The sequence below is a fragment of the Vanessa atalanta genome, chromosome 4 (genome assembly GCF_905147765.1).
Source record: "Vanessa atalanta chromosome 4, ilVanAtal1.2, whole genome shotgun sequence".
NCBI classification, from domain to species: Eukaryota; Metazoa; Arthropoda; class Insecta; order Lepidoptera; family Nymphalidae; genus Vanessa; species Vanessa atalanta.
Genome location: NC_061874.1, coordinates 7,130,504 through 7,150,438, shown reverse-complemented (window position 1 = coordinate 7,150,438; position 19,935 = coordinate 7,130,504). Strand labels below are relative to the sequence as shown.

Below are 19,935 nucleotides of genomic sequence, written 5' to 3'. Positions count from 1 at the left end.
CTTTAGTTTGCGTCGACTCGATCTCCAATTATTTAAGATTTAAAAAAAAGACGACAAGATATATAGTTCCTTGTAATATTTAATGTCCATATTATATCAATATAATTGTCAAGCCATAATATTTATTCTGTAATAATATTAATGGATTTATAAGTATCCACTAAAAGCATGAATTCTTTTAAAAATCGAATAAAATAGTGTTTCAATATTAGTGCATATAATGGCTCCTGGTAATAAAGAAAGACATCCAGGACACACGGGTACAATACCCAAAACTAAAGTAAGGAACAACTGCAATGTACCACAAGAGGCTGTAACACCGACACGACGAGACATGGCTTCTAATCTGGTGACGGTAACAGAAGTTGAAATCTCTATGTCGTATAGTAAACTAATATAGATGTGAGGCTGAAGTTTGCTCTTTATTATTTGAATTTTTGTTGCTGCTGAACTAAGTAGTCTGAAGTTTTTTCAGAACAAATGTAATACCTGTTTATTTTTAGAAAATTAGGAGCGCCATACACTTTGGATATTTGCCAAAATATTCTCTAATGCTGTGCACAGATACTGAGATCAGAAATTCTTTCTGTTCTATTAATATTAAATTTAAATCTCTGTTCAATCTTAATCTCTTACTTAAAGTTTCAACTAATCCCATATGGGAGGTTGTTTTTCCAAATTTAAACATAATAAGGTAGCTGAAAGTGATTACCTGTAATATTATTTGTATTGTGCTCATAAGTAAAAGTCTCCTGCATATGTCCATGTGTAAATTTAAGAAAATACCAAATTTTTTAGACTTCTCTGGATTGGGTGCCTGTGTCAGAATATAACGCAAGATCAAACTGTAATCAATCAAGAAAGCAACCAAACAACACCTCTGACCAAGAATTAACTGACTTAGGTATATTAGAAATATTTATTAATACTGCTAATATTAAATCAATAAATTTGTAATAATTTAAGTAATAATACTTTGGTGGTATAAAATGTTATAACATACTTGTTTTAGATAATTCTGTATCATTTGAGAGTGGATTTGGGCGGTTTGTTCCTGTAAGACCACAGCCTCGTGCTCTTCCCTTAACCGTGCAGAATCGAGAAAGCTTAACCACTGATCATCATGACGATGGGGCATCTTCTGCCTCTCATACCTTACATCCATATGCACATCAAATGCAAAATGGTAAATAAAACATGATAAATATTTTTATACAAAGGGCTCAAATTACTTCACCACATGTCTGTTCTTCAATATAAAATAATAATGAATATTATTGTTTTAAGCTAGCAATGAAATATTGTATAGTATTTTATTTTATTGCAGGTATGATACCACATTCAAATCATGCTGCTGCAGCTGTTATGATAGTTAATCCGACTACCCCTAATGCTGTTGCAGGGAATATGACTCAACCATTTAATGTAAGTAAATTCGTAATGAGCATGTAAATACATTGTTAGTTAATTTGGAAATCATAATCCTCAATGTATGCCCATTTTTAGGCTCCAAATCAAAATAGAAATAATTTGACAAGAAATTTGAATTCAACTCGCAATACTTTCGAAGGCAGTAATACAAACAATAATAACGCTTCTCCTGTTACAAATTCACGGTCTGGTACAAAGTCAGTGAATTTGATGAACAATATGTATGACCCAGGGCAAAGCAGTTTCAATAACATAAATGAAAATAATCAAGTAAGTACATGTTACTCATATTAATAAATGGGCTGCTAGTACCCATAAGTTCTGGAAATATTTTTACTTCCATATGTGTTGCAACTGCACTCAAGGACAAATTAAGAGGAACTTTAACTTAATACTTCATTTAATTTTAATTTAATAAGATATAAGAGTACCTTTTTATGTTTTTATTGCCTGTGTTATGTTGGTTTCGGTTATTTTCGTGCGTCTTTGGTTTAATTGAATTTCCGATCTTTACTCATTTCATAGCACGCACCATAAACTTTTGTGTCCTAGTATATGATGTCATCATTGATATCATCACCATTACTCAAATACTTTCGAGTTTATACAATGAATAAATTTATATGTCATTATTTTGTGTTATAATTTACCGAACGTTGACTTATCTATCTAGATAACTTTTTCGGCTTAATAAAATGGTGAACAAGTTCGAAATCACAATGCTACAAAACTAAAACTAGTGTCATTAATGTGTCAGTGTGGTAAAGTGGGCATTAATGTGTATGGAAATAGGGATTTTTAAATAGAGGATTTAGGACGAGGAGTGATGAGATCAAATGAAATACTACTTAACTATTTTTACGTATTATTAAATTTGTCCAAAACGGTACATAAATCAACTAAATTGAATAGTAATGCATTGTTAAAATGTTATACAGACATAGGCTAAAATACCAATCAATCCTATGCTCTATGTTTAGGCTCATAGAGAATCAGCTAGAGCTTTGGGAGAAGCAATAGTGGCAGCATGTCCTGATGCAGCTGCTGTGGAACGCCGTCTCGGGCAAATAAGAGAGTACATTCGAGTAACATCATCGCTCGTCGACACAATGCGAAATTCAGAAGATGAGGTTTGTATTATCTAATATTTTTAAGAATCATAATAACTTAAAACTATATAAAACGTGAATTAAATTTCTATATCAAATTTAGGCTTTTATTGAGCACACTAAAGAAGAATATGATGAATTAGTTAAAATGGTAATGCAACTGAAAGAGAGTGAAAGTAAACTTGAATCTATGTTAGTTGAAAAAAAAGCTGAAGTTTCTAATGAAAATTCAAATCATTCCTTGAACCAAACAGAAAGTAATATTTCTGAATCAGCCAACCAAATAGAACCAACACCTGAAAGACACTCGAATCAAGATAAAACAAGCAACATTAAAACTAATAACGACAATAGTCCAATCAATAATTTAAAGAAAGTAACAAACATAGAAAATGAGCACTTAAATAAAAACATTACAAATGCTCGAACAACTGATGAAAACGAAAACAATATGGACGGATCTCAAAATACAATCGAAATCCAAGAAATAGAATCGATACCATGTCCTGATCCTGAGATACAAAAAGATGATCAATATCTTAATGATATTTTACGAAAGAATATCACAGCCTGTGTTGAAAAAATAGCTTTTATTGAAGAGCTGAAAAATCAGAACAAAGATATTGAAACAAAAATTAGCTGCCACGAAGTTCAGGTTTCATTCTGTCGATGTGTGCTGTGAAGTGTGTGTCAATATGCCCCTTGTTAAAGAACGCATAGCATGTTTAAAATTTTGATAAAACAAACCTTTATTTCTAACAATTTTTTCCACAAACACCAAGAGTATACAACGAATAAAAAAGAAAAACCAACAATATTTTTTATTCAAGAAGAGTGTTTGCTTAAACCTTTGTGCTTTAATATTTTCTGTTGTCTTTTCCTAAACTTCTGATTTCTATGTCGTTTTTATTTAACACATAATAATTTGTTTTGTTTATTTATACAAATTCACCATTGATTTCCTTGCATTTCAGCAAGATGTGGTGGTCAGACCGGTGTCAGTTCAAAGTAATGGATCAACCTTTAGTGATAATGATCTTTGGCAGAATGAGATAAAAAATAAAATGGAAATGTCCCAAATTCGAATGTCGGCGCTCAAGCAGCAACAGAAAAGACTGCTGAAGTATCAGGTGAGTAGGATAAGGTGAAGGTATGTCTTTTCAATTTTATTAATAAATAAAAATATGTATATATTTTATAGGCGGAAGCAAAAGAACAACTAGAGGAAATAAACAAGGAGAGACAAACTCAAGAAATAAATCATTCGTCGACGTCGCATGAAAACATCAATGCAATGCCGGTTTGTTCATTATTAAATAATAAAATAGATACTTATGTATTAGATTATCTATTAGACTACTCAGTAGCTTTATGAGGTTTCATTTGTCATAAAATATTTACGGTAAAGTTTTATATAATGATTTGTTTATAAATAATCAATATACTCTTTCAGAATCTAACATTAAGTGCGAATTACCATCACCCGAGTCGAATGTATGGTGCGAATCAGATCGGAGTAGCGACCACGTTGCCACAGTCGGCTGACACGCTCTCCGCGCAGATGTCGAACGCCGAGCACGAACACCCTCATGACGACCGATTCTCTCTTAGAGAGGGCATTGCCAGCAGCGAGGTGAGTTCGCTATCTCCGACAATCTAATAAGATATAGCTGTTTTGAAAAGCAAGTAGTTTATATAGAATTGAATATTATATTGTGCACAGTCGCTATAATTTCCTTGAAATGGTTTAATGCAGGCGATATTATAACGTCCAAATGTTTGATACACACATTTGGACAAGGGTGAACTTAATATGTCCCATATGGTCATAGCCCAATCGGATGGCAAACACTGTAGAAAAACCAGTTGTAAGACCAACTTCTTTACGTTTTATCCGAGGCATGAGTCGCAACTGACTCATTATCTCTGGACTACTAAGTGTTTCTTGATAGAAAAACTAGTGACTATTATAAGTGACCCATGAATCAGCAACCATATAAAACCACAAGACTAATGCGAGCAAACTTAGGTAAAGTGTGTCACATTGAATATTTGTGACCAAACTATACATTCATTAAAAATAGGACTTTTTTTCTATCAGGTTGCCAATTCTCTTAATGATATAAATTTGATATTCAATTATATCCGTAGCGATGATATACACAACAAGATACATTTCAATATTTATATTTTGAAACGGTAGGAAGCGGCAGGTGGTGGTCGAGACAGTGAAGTTGAAGATGATGAAATGCTCAGTGAACGCGAACGCATATTGCAGCTCAAATTGCGAGAACTCCAAATGAAGAAGCAGCATATGGAAAACTTGGTGAGCACAAATAATATAACTATTTTTATCATGCATAACTTAAATGTAATAACAAGTCATAGATTGACACTCTTATGTTGATTTAGGTATCAGAGTTCCAAAAACTACAAATGGCAACTCGACTTGGCAGCTCGCACAATACATACTCAAGTTCGGGGGAAGACAGCGGTGATGATGAGCCATCCCGTAAATGTAATTTATTTATTTTACTCAGCTAAAGTAAAATCCAATAGTAATATGGCATGTGACGAGATAATATTTCGTCACGTTCTATAACTTGTATTTTACCTGAGTTACAAAGTATCTGTGTTTTTAATTTGAGAGAATTAAAAGCCCTTCTATACGTCTAAACATGTCACATCATGTTTCAGGTAACAAATCCGGTGTAAATCTCAAAAACGAAGATCCATTTAAAATCATGGAAATAAAAGCCATAAAAACGGCGTTGCAAAAAACCAAAGGTACAAAGGTCATTTAAAACTATAATTAAGGTTTTAAGTATTTTATATTTATTTAACTTTTGTTGTCAGATCTCATGCGTTCGGTGGAGACATTTGAAGGGAATCTTTCAGGAGCTCACGAGGAGAACTTCCATATACCCAATCATTCCAACATTCATGACAAGTAATTTTATTTTGATTGTTTTATTTTCTTAATTGTGTCTGATATCAGTAGGATCATTAGTAGTCACTGAGAACTAACTGCTTACAACTATAATTACAAGATTGATTTCTGCAATTGACAGCAAATCAGAAGGCGGTGGAAGTATGGGCGGTTGGTCAAATGAAGGCAGCGTTTGTCGTGTGCGCAACTCACTGCCGCAGCGACACAAGTTCACCAACGAACAACACTCGCAGCAACTTCAGCATCTGCAGCCTCAGCAGCAGCATTTGCAGACATCGCAGCACCAACAGCACTTGCAGCCATCTCCACACCAGCAGCACATGCAACCACCTCAGCACCAGCAACACATACAACAAGCGCAGCTCCAGCAGCACTTGCAGCAACCTCCTCACCAGCAGCACTTACAGCCACCACAGCATCAGCAACTCATGCAGCCACCGCAGCACATGCAGTCCTTGCAACATCAGCAGCACATGCAGCAATCGCAACACCAACAGCATTCGCAGTCTTCGCAACACATGCAACATCCGCAGCATCAGCAGCAGTTACAACATCAGCCGCATACGCAACAAAGTAAGTAATAATAATATTTTTGACTATTTACTGATTGGTGTATGTCCTGCACACACAATATCGTACTCAAATTTATTCAACATAATATCTTGTATAAAAGTATATGGTAAGTGTGTTTATGAACTATGAACAAAACATAATGTGTGTCTGTATTTGTCATAGTGTCGATTATGATGTCACTATAAAGTCAAATTTGTACTAGTTTTAACGCATAAAGCGTTTCGTAATTTCAGATATGATACAAAAATTTTCTATTTTGTTGTACATATTTTTTTTTATTAAAGGTCATGAAGCTAATATAAATTCTTTGCAAGAATTGGCACAAGAACTCCGGATGGAGACTGAGAAAATCATGTGTGAACGTGCTCGCATCAAGGATGTTGTGACTAACAAAGGTAGTGTATTGTTCTTTAATATTTATTACTTAGATTTTTATATGGAGATCGTTTCGTTAAAAATCAATAAGTCTTTTTCAGGTTGGGCCTTTAATATTTTATTGGAATTTATTATGTGAAAATTATTATATTTAAATAACTTTGTATAATATTCAAGGTGCCTACGTAAAGTTCTTTTATATATGCGGATTTGCATTCGTAATTTTTTAAACGTATAACTTATATCCGCCCCAGCTTGATAGTAAAATGTAACTCGACAGAGAGGAAGCAGAAGAAAGTGAATGAAGCGGGCCCCGCCGAGCGGCGTCAGATGCAGCTGCGGGCGCTGCTGGCCGACAAGCAGCGCGAGCTGGAGGCCTTGCTCAACAAGGAGGTGAGTCTGCGTATACTGCTGACCGCTCAACTACATTTTGCCATTTGCTATAAAAAAAATTAAACGGCATGTGATGAACATTAATTTTACAAAAAATATTACACAAATAGGTGTAAATATCTATAAAAGAATCGAAACCTGTTCATTGTTTTTATTCTAATAAACAAAATTATCCATAAAGGCCTTTTCAGCACTAGGCCACAGATATATGATATTGTTTCTTTAACCAAATTAATAAATATTATCAATTTATAGGCAATGACCAACGATGCAGAAGTTCAGAGTATGAAACCCAATTCGCGCGTCGCATCCGTAGTCAATGAATCCTATAACAGGTATATTTGCCTTTGAAATTGATGCGTTAATTTGTTCGCCAAAGCATATAAGTCAATTCATTTAATTATTATTATTTTCAGTGAACAAGAAGAACCCGAATCACGATCGGAACACATACAAATGGATTCACAAAGTTCAAGGGATAACGAAAATTTTAGGGTAATTAATATAATTTTTTGCATGATAAATTAAACATATTTTTTTACAATTTTCGCATAAGACAATGCTATAAATTAACCGTTTAAGATTATTTGCCGCCCTGACCGATTTTATAAATGGCGGCCAATCTCAAGGGAAACTATTCAACTATACAATTAATATGCATAAGTTCCCTCACTCTCATAATCCGATGAGAAGGCAAAACCGACACGACCTGAAAGAGTTCAGGCACAGGACCAGATGCTTTACGTGCTTTCCGAGGCACGGGACTTGCAGACTCCGGTCTGTTATTATATATTGTTCGACAGAAATACCCAATATTTTTTTATAAACCTGACTTTCTGGACATTTAACCCAGAATCTGGGTATCTGTAGGCCACAATGTACCACTGTTGGCCCAAGGGACCTCTTGAGGAGAAGGCTTACTCTACCACTCGGCTCCAATACGGTTTTGGTCGATACACATATCGTAGAATTTCATTCGACATATGCAGCGACATCCTCACGATATTTTCTATAAAAGCAAGTTAATCACATGAAAACTCAGTAGTTAGTGGCCCTGAACATTCGATCACAAATTCATGTGTACTGGCCATATCGACGATGGATATCGTGCCAATAAAAAAGAGATCTATAACGATGCTGTGCCACGTCAGACAGCTTCATAAAAAAATTGCGACTATAAATCAGTGTCAATCAATGTCATGTTGAATTTGCAATTAATTTACGGATGTCATACTTTCGTTTAATAATTTATTATACTCTTTGTTTGATTATGAGTCGTATAGTCGATTTCAATTTGATTGGGAGGGTGAGTGGACCAGCGCAACTATAGGCACAAGGGACATAGCATCTTAGTTCTCTTGTTTGGTATCGCATTAGATAGAAGAAATGGTTAAAATTTCTTACTAAGTTAATGTCTACGGCCAGTACTAATCACTCACCGTTAGGTAGCTCATTTTTCCAACAAAATCAAAAAATCGAAATCAAAATATACTTTATTCAAGTAGGATTTTACAAGCACTTTTGAATCGTCATTTAACAAACATTTAAAGTAAAGCCTTCTTTACCAATGTGTTTTTTACAATTGACTTGAATCTATGAAACGGTAAATTTAAAAATGTCTGCGGAATTTTATTATAGAAGCGGATACCTTGCCCCAAGAATGATTTATTGACTTTGCGGAATCGGAAACTCGGCGTTCTAAGCTTGTCCCTACTTCTTGTGCACATACAATGATTATCACTGATTTTATCAAAGTGATCAATGCTACTATGAATATACTTTATATTGTTGTAAATATATTGTGACGCAACAGTGAGTATTTCTACTTTGTTAAAAACATCCCGAAGAGAGTCTAGCTCCAAGATTCTAATTAGACCGGATTGCTCTCTTTTGTAAAATAAAAACAGATTCAATATCTGCAGCATTACCCCAAAGTAATATGCCATATGACAAAATACTGTGAAAATAATCAAAATATACTAGACGAGCGGTATCAATATCAGTTAGTCTAACTTTTCTAAGTCTTCTGGTCTTCAGAAACGATAAACGAGGACTCCACTGAAGTTTGGAATCCAACGCTATTCCCAAAAAAACCGTAGTATCGGCTACATCAAGACGTAACCATATATGTACCACGAGAAAGATCTGAAGCAATTGGTGGTTTTATTCACAAAAAAATGGCATTTTAAATGACAGAAAAGTTGTTATCAAATGTATAAAAATTGGAAAGAGTAAAATTAAGTAGGTTACATTATAAGTATATAATTATCGTAATAATAGTATATCTATATCAAGAACTGCTATAATATGAGATTAGCAAAGAACATGTAATTTGTAAATCTGTTTCGTTACATTAAGTGATGAAAAATAAGTTAGGTATGTACATAACATAACTCAAAAACGTTGTGACAAGCTTAGAATTATTAATAAATTCAACATAATCGTAATAAAAAGTTTAATAAGAAATAAATATAAATAATATAATTTTTTTTTTAGCATTAGCAGCCCGTAAATGTCCCACTGCTGGGATAAAGGCCTCCTCTCCCTTTGAGGAGAAGGTTTGGAGCATATTCGGCCTATCTCGGCTTCTTGAGTCGAGATGGCCCAGTGGTTAGAACGCGTGCATCTTAACCGATGATTTCGGGTTCAAACCCAGGCAGGCACCACTGAAATTTCATGTGCTTAATTTGTGTTTATAATTCATCTCGTGCTCGGCGGTGAAGGAAAACATCGTGAGGAAACCTGCATGTGTCTAATTTCAACGAAATTCTGCCACATGTGTATTCCACCAACCCGCATTGGAGCAGCGTGGTGGAATATGCTCCAAACCTTCTCCTCAAAGGAGAGGAGGCCTTTATCCCAGCAGTGGGACATTTACGGGCTGCTTATGCTTTATGCTAATATAATTTTTTTTAATTGTTTACTGTTATATTTTTTTCTCTATTGGGGCGCGCTCTTTATATAAAACAATAAATATTTGAATTTCAAAAGCAGATGACATTTCCGCAGCCTGTCACTGTAGATCGTAAATTATTCTACCACTAAACACTTTGGTTTCGATGCGTGGCGACTTAATGGGCGATATCCGACAGACATTGTTGTCCGGCGCTCGAGTAACGGCTGTGCGTGTGTGTGTGCAGGGCGGCGACAGCGCGGCGACGGCGGCGGCGTCGCACCGCGGCAGCGCGTACGGCAGCGACAGCGACAGGTACGGCGCGCACCCGCAGCCGCGACCAGATTAACTAGCGTTGGGCACCGACCCACATCACCAATTGTTGATGTAACATTTGCGTGATTTGGTGACGTGTAACGTGTTCATTTTTTGTTCAATCTTTGTATATAATTAAATTAAAAACTACTACTTTCAGTTTATATCCGTAATAGGATGGAACAATTATTTATTAATATATGTCACCGGAAAATAACAAAATCCTAAAAGTGTATAAATTTCCTAGGAAATTTATACACTTTCGTAGGATTCTAAACGAGAGATAAATTAATAATAACCAATCGCCATGCGCGCTCTGATTGGTTGAATGAGTCACGTCTTTCTTCTCCTTTCTCTCCGCCGCCATTGTTCGCCACGGAACATTAACAAACCGGTTGATCGTGTGGTCATTAGCATATTATGTAAAAAAGTAATCCTGTATTATAGGTAGGTAATAACTGATAAATTTATTGTTTGGCAAGTCTAATTGTACCTAAGTCTATGGACACAAGCATTGCCACTGTCAACATCGACCAACGAGAGAGCAGTGTGTTATTTCTCGTATTTTAAAGAAGCGTAAAATTAAAAGCTCTTCTTGATTGATTAGAATCTTTAAACCGTTTAGAATTTTTCGAATGGATATCCGTCCGAAAATGTGAGTGTAAAATAATACACTTTAACTCTCGTTTAGAATCCTACGATACGTTATAAATTTCCTAGGAAAATTATAAACTTACGGATCTTGTTATCTTCCGGTGACATATATATTATATATACATGTGTTTATATTATATTTTATTCATTTAAGTATTTTTCTAAAGTTTATAACTTATTTTCTATCTATCTATGGATGCTATATGCTAGTGTATAGCATCAATGTATAACTTTGCTTATATTATTGCTTGAGAGTCGGTATTGTTTTGTACGTGCTAAGTATACTAAAAAATATCAAATGTACGCTAGACCTTAATTTCCTTAATTATGTTGATTATAGAGACGCCAAGTTGTCCTTGGTTTCATTATTAATAAAAGTATACAAAAGTATAAATATTTGTTGTCAACAGCGCTTCAAGAAACAAGTCCAACCAAAGGAACCGTCAACGACGACGACCTACTCTGGATCGTCAATCTGAAGAAAGCAATGTGGTGAGTTTTCTACTCATTAACGAGGAACACGTTACACACGCTTAATGTGTGTTTTTTGGTAATGAATAAAAATGAATAAAAAACTTTTCGTTTAAATATTATTTTATTACATCTTATTTTTTCTAAACAGCTTCCGCTATCAAACAATAACAACTCCAATGTGCGACACGAAGCTCGTGTCGATTCGACTAACGTCAACATGGTCCCACCTGTCGCCCAAAATAGTAAGTATTTTGTGACATTATAATAGAAAACAATATGCGCCACACAATAATTACAAATCCCACATTTGATAACGTTTTAATTCAAACGAATATACTTATTTTTTTTTAGATGACAACACTGGACATATTCCGTTCTCTCACTTACCACCGACGTGTTGGAATACCACTAAATCTAATCAGGTAAATATATAATTTAGTACGCTTACAAATGTTCGATGAAGAGTCTATTTTAATGCTTTAAAGATATAATATTATATGAACCCAGGGTATAAGTTATCCCTATGTGTTTCATTAAGATCATCATAAGCTGACCCGCAAGATCTGAATTTTTAGACTAATAAAGAGAGTCACAGATGCAGTCAAAGTATGTGCTCAAACATAGGGGTGGAGTCTCTCGTTCATTTCGCAATGAGATGGAACGGAAATCCGTGAAACATAAAGATTTCCAGAATCTTGTTTTTGGAAGAAGACTCATGTAAGAAGTGTAATTGTTAAATATGAGTTCCAAAAAAAGGAATCCCGCTGAGTTTTTCTTGCCAGATCTTTTCAGGTCCAAAGTATTTTTTTTCGAACCAGTCGTTAGGTATTAATAGATTATATATATTTAATAAAGGTTTTGACTGACTAAGAATTTATCGACAAAAAAAAAACCTTACATTTTGGCACCACAACCGGAATACGAACAACGAAACAGCATAAATAATATAATCTATATTCCATGAGATGGATTCTTACTTCCATATTGAGTATAAATTTATTTTGGTCATTAATCTTTGTTCCAGGATATGCGGACGAACCAATTTACTCAAAACAGCCATTCTCAAACAATGGATCGTCTTATGGGCACCCCGATGTCGTTTCCTCCCTCCATGCCTTACAACATGATGATGCCATATGGTAAAAAACAAATCTCACTATAAAATAATGGGCTCTTACAATGCACGCGACCAATATGGATGAATTTGACGATTTTATATACTCGAGATAACAATTGCGTCGATGTTCTGGACATTATAAATGCAATAAAATATTTTAAATCTCGACAATTATATCATGCCAATTTAAGGTCAATGTTGTTTATTTGTCTTTACTCCATTTGAATAGGATATAATGAAGAATCATAAAGAAAACTACGTGTCGTATAAGTCCTTTGTACAACAGGAAGGTTTTATTATATATATATATATATAACTATTAATATTGTTTTATTGTTAATATTGTTAAACTTGGGGGGAATATTTACAAATCTTATTGTCTAAGGTGTTAAACTATTTGTCGTAGGTATGGTCGGTGGCTGCGGGTGCGGCTGCGGGTTTTGGGGCGCTTGGTGCTGGCAACAGCTCGTCCTGCAGCAACGGGAAATACACCAGCTCAGGGAGCAGCTCGGCCATGTAAGTACAAATTATACTCGATTTTTTATAAAGAAGGCGGGACCAGTCATAAATAAATCCGAAATATTTTTTTAATATTTTTATCTTTCGTCGTGGATTATTTTGACGTTTCCATTGAATCAACATCAGTTAATGAATTAATTAAATGATAACTGTATTATTTTTTATGTTGTATGAAGTAGTCTAGTGTTGTATGGTGTAATAAATAATCATTAAGATGTTTTAATAAATAGAGCAGAAATAAAATATTTTAGAATACCAATAACAAATTATGAGTACTTGTAACTATTATGTTATAGTGAACTCATTTTCCACGCCTAATCAAATAATAATTGGTCACTCGGATTTAATAATATAATATAATTATTCGTACAAAGTCATCAAAATTCGTCAATCATCTTATTTGTTGTATTTATTAAGTATTTAAATATATTATGTAATGTTACAACAAAATATTTTTTTAAGTTATAAGAAAAATCATTTGTGTATTTATTTATTTGCGACCACTCGACCGGGCGTCGTGATATGAAAATTATGATGGGGTTCTACTGTATTGCTATGATCCTTGATTTATCCGCCGGCAACCCCATTTTTGAGAATCTTTCAACGCTTATTTCAAAATGGCGCCAAACGCACATAGGAAATCGAGGTCGACAAGGTCAAGTTAAGCTTTTCTAAGGCTCTCTCTACAACATATATAAAAAACAATCTTCTCGGTTCATTTGGATTTCTCGGCCTGTTTTTTGTATATTATAATGACTGGAATAGTATTAACTATTGACAATATTGTATATATTGCAAGTGATTTTTAGGACAAAAATATTTTTGACAATCGATCTGGAAACTTTAATGTTGTTTAAATGGTTTCCGATATTTGATGATGCACAGTATTTATGTATGTCTGAAGTACTACATACTTGCATGGATTCGAATATCAATATTAAACTAAATCGTAATCACTTTTGAAAAAAAACTTTTTTTTAAATATTTTAGCTCGAAGAACGTTGGCGCGCTGAGACCGCATCTCATACGTTAAACAATCAAGTGCCGCCCGGTAATCGAGCAAATAACTACTGGGATAACTTTAGAAGGTAAATTGTGCTTTGATGTAAATAAAAAACGTAACTTTTTTATACTTATTTCAAATTTAATATATTTTCTATCTAATTTCAGATTATAGAACACGTACCCGTCCTTTTTAAATTATATTATATATTACTAGTATCTATACGCATATACATATATATTTTCGGTCACGGCACATCTAACGTAAACGAGGGTAAGAACCGTGTGATAGTGTTACCTTATGGCTTTTGTCCTTTTAATTTCCGTTAGCACAATTTCTCCTATAGTTCCTCAGTAGAGGCCTATAGCCGTTTTACTTTTATACTAACACGTCGCCCTCCCCCGACCGGCCCGCTCACCGCCCTGTGCTTGCAGCTACTCGCGCCAGAACCTGCTGTCCGGCAACAGCAAGAGCAACGCGGAGACGCAGGCCGGCGCGCACGCGGCGCCGCTGGCCGAGCGCTCGCACAACAGCCTGCAGCACACGTCGTCGTCTACGTCGCCGTCGCTCACGCCCAAGCGCAACACGGAGGCGCCCGACGAGGCGCGCGCGCGGCCCTCGCGCCGCAACCTGGCCTACGAGCGCTCGCTGTCCTTCTCGTCCGCGCCCGACGTGCTCAACGTCAACCAGAACTCCGAGCCGGACGACGCCTCCAACGTCAACGTCAACAGGCGCGAGCCGCCCGCCAACTCCTTCCGCAACCTCAACTACGCGGACCCCATCCCGGAGATCGTCCAGTCGCACTCGAACAACCTCAACTCGCCCTCCGACTCGAAGAGAAAGTCCTCGGCGAAGCTTCCGTCCAAGAATTCGACGACCAGGAGGAACTACGGGTTGGATTTCTCGCCGACGAGCAACGTGAACGTGGCGAGCTCCTCCGCCGAGGTGCCGAATCCCAATCTGGCGTCGGCCAGCCGGGAGGTCCGAGACAAGGCTACGTCGAAATTGTTCGATCTTTTAAGGGAAAATATTTACTCCGAAGTAACGACGCTCATCGGCGTGAACGAGTCTCATCCCGATTTTCTGATTCAACTGTTTAGGGAGCTGCAATTGATCAGTTCTGATCCGCTCCGGCAACGAGTTTTGCAATCGATTCGTAATGTTTTATCTCAGTATAGTTCTCTCATTGAGAATCGAAATGAAGATACTGATCGTACGGAATCCGCTAATGCAACAGTGACCACGACTTCCGCCGAGGCGAGTGACTGTCACGACTGCAATGGCCAAAACTTGTGTTCGAGTACAGTGCAAATCGATAACAAAATTGTGCGTTTCCTTTTATTAAAGAGCGAGGAGATATTTACATCTGAACTGTTAGAATCCTTAGCTTCAATTATACTATGCAGTTCTACTGACAGTAGACAAATGAAGAGACTTCTCGATTTGCTCTCTAAATACGAAGGTACGAGAGTGTGTGACGTTTCTAGCGATATCATTGAAAATTTGCCACTGTTTAACTCGGTAAGTAATGAAGGTGAAGAATCCATTCATTTGACGAGCGAAATATCTGAATCCTCGATTTTACAAGACGTAGCCGGTTCGTTGAATCTATTCAGTTCAAGTGAGAGTCAGTTACACCAGATGAATGCTTGCCCTTATGACATGTGGCCGGGACATGTGCACATGGATATCGACGGTAACGATAACAGCCCACGCTCAAGTCAGGAAGGGAAGGTTGATCTCATTAATTGTTCCGAAATGCACAACGGAGATTTAGCAGAAGCCGACCAGACTTGCCATGCAGAAGGCGGCGACGGTGGCGCCAATGCGCACGACGATATGATCGGTAACGCAGAGGCTTTGCCAGACGTTGTCGACACTGAGGAAGTCACACCCACTGAGGTAATGCAGCACGTATTGTATTGTAGATGCCTACCTTTAATTAACTGTGCTAATCGCAACATTTAATTTTATTTTCTATCGCCTAAAATAACATGCTTAATAATCATAAAGCTAAATCTACTTTGATTCTGTGTTGTAATCTCACCTTTTATATCTTAAATCAGAATGTATTTAACTAAGTGTAATATTCACATGAAATAAATAAAATTTTAGTAATTGCATTTTTCACTTCACATAACATAATTATATTTTAAGCTAACCTATATCATTATTACTTATAAAAATAACACTTTGCTATGACTTAAAACCAAACCTTTTTAAATTATAATTGCTTTGAAAACTAATCCACTAAATTGTTATTTTTAATTACTTTGTCTTGTTAATAAATTAATTAATTTATGCAACTGTGGTAAATAAAAAAATGATGAGATTATAAATAAAACAAAGCTAAGTATACAAATTAAATTTAATGACAAATCAGGTACAATAAATATCACAGTCGGTCAATATAAATTATTTTTAACATTTTCAAAACTCAGTTAAAAAAATATTTGAAGTACATTTTTAATTTATTGTGTACTAAACATAAGAAATAATATTTGATTATGTTTATATTAAAGGCGGAAGCAGAGTGGCTCGGGCTTGACCGTGTGCCAACAAGGCTGCATATGGAAGAATCATCTGAAAAACAAAAAGGTGACATTTAAAATCCAGTCAACATGAAGCAAACACTCAAACATCAAACAGTTGTTTGATCTACTGTTTAAGTGAACCTGAAAAAAAATATTTCATTAGATCTTCATCTGCATCTGCAACAGAAAAACAAAACAAAAATAATTAAAAAAACATTTCTTTTACAGTAGTAGCTCAAGTAGTAATGAAACAATATTTTTCTCAATTAATCATTAATTTCATAATTAAATAATTGTATTCTCGTAACTTTTTGTTCACTGTCTATATTTACATAGTTTCATTTATGTAATATTTATTTAGAATAAATGAATATATAAACCATTCTTCTATAAATAAAAAGCCTCCCTTATCCTATTTCAACTTTATTAGGAAAATTATTTAAATATATGCTCAAAATATAACTTCTTTTACAAAATTTTTAGTACAGAAGTCTTTTATCTTTAGAGTCCCAATGTTAAACTAACTATTTTTACACAGAATGTTCATCACAGACACTGTAACAACTGAAAAAAGTTCCCTCCATGGATATTCCAATAAAGACTCTCCAACAAATCTTCTGAACTAGTTTCTAGTTTCTTGTTCTCAATTGTCTCAGGATCTAATCTTTTCTTTATTTGTACTTCTGCAGATAAAATCAACATTTCTGAATTAAATTAACAATTTAGATATGCAGAATTTTAACTAAACTATATCATGTGGACCATGAGACAACGAGATATATCTGGATTGTTGTGGGTGGGACGCAGTAAACATGGGTTGTAGTTTGAAGGCGTTGGCACCATACCCTCTGAAATAAACCGAATATTGTCATACTGTGCCCTTAGTTGTATCAGCAGGAAGCTCCAGAATGCCATTTTGTTGCTGTTTCAAACCAAACTACCAGAAATCTGGTAATTCATTAGAGTAAAATTCTTTTTAGATTGCTGTAAACCAATACAGACTTGTTCATATACAAATTACAAAATTTCTGGAATACTTACACCTTTACAATTTTTCTTATCTAGATCAAACACACAATGACACAATTCATAAAAACAGAGCAGTAATAAAAAAATATTGTATAAACATTAATACTAAATTTTAGATATTTTCATATAAAAGCTAATTTCATGGATTTTACAAGTTTAAACATAATTATTCTAAAATAGTCTTTTAACATATTTGTTTCTATTGTTACTTATAGTCACCGCATATTACTAATCTTTAAGAGCACAAAAGATCCTAGATTGCTACATTACAAGTAATTGCTGCTAGTGAGGGTACCTCAAAGTATGTCTGAGATGTTTATGGGGAAAAATAATTGTACATTTTATAGAAAAGTAACTTCAATCTCAACTTGGTGAATAGAATTGGGTCTAGTTTTACCTAGTCTAGATGAATGTCTGCCTAATTCCTGTACTTCAATACCAACTATATGTGTAAAAATACAGAAGTATAATCTTTATGAAATTTTTCTAATTCCATAAGAATAAACTAGAACTATCAAGTGTTTACAGGACTTAATAGGCCTTTGGTTCAAAATTAATATAAGTTTCATTCTCTTCTAAGCTTTTTTATCAACAAATGTGAGGAAGAAAAACCATATGAATTAACCATTCTCTTGTGCACATATTTAAGCATACATATCCATAATCCAACAATAAAAAAAACTTGTGAATTTAAAAGTAACTAAAATGACCATATCATTTGTTAATAAAAACATAGCTAGTGGTGTTTTTACTATAGATGTCTGACTCGAAAGAATTTATATCCCCATAAAATAAGACATATTCTCAAAAGTTTATAAACTTTGATAGAACTATACGTAATTAATAAAATAGTTAAAGCTGTTAAGTTAAATACCAAATTTCATATGTAATTATGTGGTTGTGATATTTAGTGCATATTGACACCTACAATTTATACTATGCTAACTCAAATTTTAGTGAAAATCATTTTTTATGCCAAGTTGATTAAAATATGTTATTTTATATATATTAAAAATATTGTGAAGAAATATACAAACTTAAAGAAGTTACAAATTGTATACAACGCTAACTAAAGGCAATTTTTGAAATCAATCGATTTAAATTACGCTAACTATTATAAGAGGAGTGTGCGTACACTCTCGAGTTGCGTAGTATAAATTGTTGGTGTTGATTTACTTATTGCAAAGATACATTACAAACTTATCACAATGTAACTACTTCTTATTATACATGCAAATTGGGTAAAATTCCACTTGACAGGTGAATATGGCATTTAAAATACTCATCTGCGATCAAATTAATGTTTGTTGCATGTAATGCCTACAGATGTAAAAGTACAGATCATCATTACTATTCAACATGAAGATCACTGAAGATGAATTAGGGATTAGTTAATTTTCAAAGCTTTAGTTTTATTTATATTTTGCGTCATTTTAAAATACCACAACTATTAGTTTAAATTGTTACTTTGTTATTTATTTTCATTGGGTTAATAAATGTTTCATTCTTACATTACAATTATATTAAATTATAAATTCTACAAATTTTAATAATACATTAAATTGTAAATTTAATAGTCATCACTGACTTACACATCCTACCATTAATTTTAATTTTGACATACAAGATACAACTCAACATAAGATGACATTTGCAATGCAACAGGTGTAAGGTTGTAAAATTAGTACAATATGTAAAAAAAATAATTAATCTTGATTGATTTGAAACTGCAACAAAACTCTTCTTTTCATGTAAAAACAGCTGGAAGTCCTAATTTTTACATATATGCATAACAGTAGTATCCCTGCTGCATTGATTTAAAATATTAATTTCTTTTAAAAAATACAATTTAAACATATCATTTAAATATGTTGAGTATATAATGAATGTAAATGGAAACCTCATTGAAAAAATAAAGTGTATTAAGGTTCAATTCAGTAATTTACTCATAACTTAACTTCAATGAGATTTCTAAAGGTAATATATTAAAATCCTACCTTCTCGAAGGCGTTTATGTTGTGGATACGTGCTGTCTTCTGCACTTCTTTTTCGAGCGTTGTTTTGCGGCGACGGTATTGCTTTAATCTCAGGAACATGTGACACATCTACCATTTCGCAATCTGCATTGTCACGAATGTTTTTAATACTCTTAGGATCATGAAAACCATAATAGCAATTCGTTGAGACGTGAATATTCTGGCATTGGCCCATAAATATGTTGGTGTCAGTGCAAACAGGGGCAGGTCGCATAGCTTCAAAATTATTTTTGGCATCTTGCATGTGGTACAGATTGATACTGCTAGCAGGCATTTTTCGTTATATATGTAGCTTTCTTTGCAGTATAATAACGGTATCCTCTTCTACAAATTTTTTAGTATGAGAAATGGTTTAAGGTTTTATTTCTTTTGCTGACTCGGCGTGATTACGAAATATACGAAAATGAATAATGATCACATCGCGCGCTTTCATCAACTGTCAAACAAGCGTCTATAAACGCAGATTAAAACTAAAAAAAGTAGATTATGAAAACTAAGTTAAAATATATTCTTATTCTCAAAAAATATTA

The 19,935-nt window shown here is 34.4% G+C and overlaps 2 protein-coding genes across 7 annotated transcripts; one reads left to right on the top strand and one right to left on the bottom strand.

Annotated features, from left to right (window-relative positions):
- The first annotated feature begins 30 nt into the window (after window positions 1–30).
- On the top strand, window positions 31–16,475 carry LOC125077564 (putative uncharacterized protein DDB_G0282133). Of its 5 annotated transcripts, none has more exons than XM_047689508.1 (28): window positions 31–355; window positions 799–904; window positions 1,013–1,186; window positions 1,328–1,425; window positions 1,507–1,701; window positions 2,412–2,561; window positions 2,644–3,195; window positions 3,515–3,670; window positions 3,742–3,840; window positions 3,994–4,173; window positions 4,744–4,866; window positions 4,953–5,052; window positions 5,238–5,327; window positions 5,397–5,490; window positions 5,612–6,063; window positions 6,348–6,458; window positions 6,719–6,831; window positions 7,087–7,166; window positions 7,248–7,326; window positions 9,924–10,039; window positions 11,104–11,185; window positions 11,316–11,409; window positions 11,519–11,589; window positions 12,192–12,306; window positions 12,691–12,800; window positions 13,794–13,891; window positions 14,241–15,708; window positions 16,329–16,475. In XM_047689508.1, exons 1-28 carry the CDS (start codon window positions 221–223, stop codon window positions 16,413–16,415), a joined length of 5,328 nt encoding a protein of 1,775 aa, XP_047545464.1. In that variant the 5' UTR covers window positions 31–220; the 3' UTR covers window positions 16,416–16,475. The 5 variants fall into 5 exon arrangements, with proteins under 5 accessions (XP_047545464.1, XP_047545463.1, XP_047545465.1 ...); XM_047689507.1 differs by having other exon boundaries at window positions 4,953–5,058; XM_047689509.1 differs by having other exon boundaries at window positions 32–355; window positions 4,953–5,058; window positions 9,972–10,039.
- A 272-nt stretch (window positions 16,476–16,747) lies between these two features.
- LOC125077569 lies at window positions 16,748–19,837 on the bottom strand. 2 transcript variants are annotated; one of them, XM_047689516.1, is made up of 2 exons: window positions 19,367–19,837; window positions 16,748–17,023 (listed from the first exon to the last, which is right to left on the bottom strand). In XM_047689516.1, the coding sequence occupies exons 1-2, from the start codon at window positions 19,677–19,679 to the stop codon at window positions 16,887–16,889; spliced, it is 450 nt and encodes a 149-aa protein (XP_047545472.1). In that variant the 5' UTR covers window positions 19,680–19,837; the 3' UTR covers window positions 16,748–16,886. The 2 variants fall into 2 exon arrangements, with proteins under 2 accessions (XP_047545472.1, XP_047545473.1); XM_047689517.1 differs by having other exon boundaries at window positions 16,887–17,188.
- Between the last annotated feature and the right edge of the window lie 98 nt (window positions 19,838–19,935).

What these genes read in the sequence shown, in the direction of transcription:
- LOC125077569 (XM_047689516.1), bottom strand. Translation starts at nt 19,679, where the DNA reads ATGCCTGCTAGCAGTATCAATCTGTACCACATGCAAGATGCCAAAAAT. An exon ending in ACATAAACGCCTTCGAGAAG is followed by an intron (nt 17,024 to 19,366) that starts GTAGGATTTTAA and finishes TTTTATCTGCAG; the next exon opens with AAGTACAAATAAAGAAAAGA.
- LOC125077564 (XM_047689507.1), top strand. Translation starts at nt 221, where the DNA reads ATGGCTCCTGGTAATAAAGAAAGACATCCAGGACACACGGGTACAATA. An exon ending in ATATGACTCAACCATTTAAT is followed by an intron (nt 1,426 to 1,506) that starts GTAAGTAAATTC and finishes GCCCATTTTTAG; the next exon opens with GCTCCAAATCAAAATAGAAA. An exon ending in TGATGAGCCATCCCGTAAAT is followed by an intron (nt 5,059 to 5,237) that starts GTAATTTATTTA and finishes ATCATGTTTCAG; the next exon opens with GTAACAAATCCGGTGTAAAT.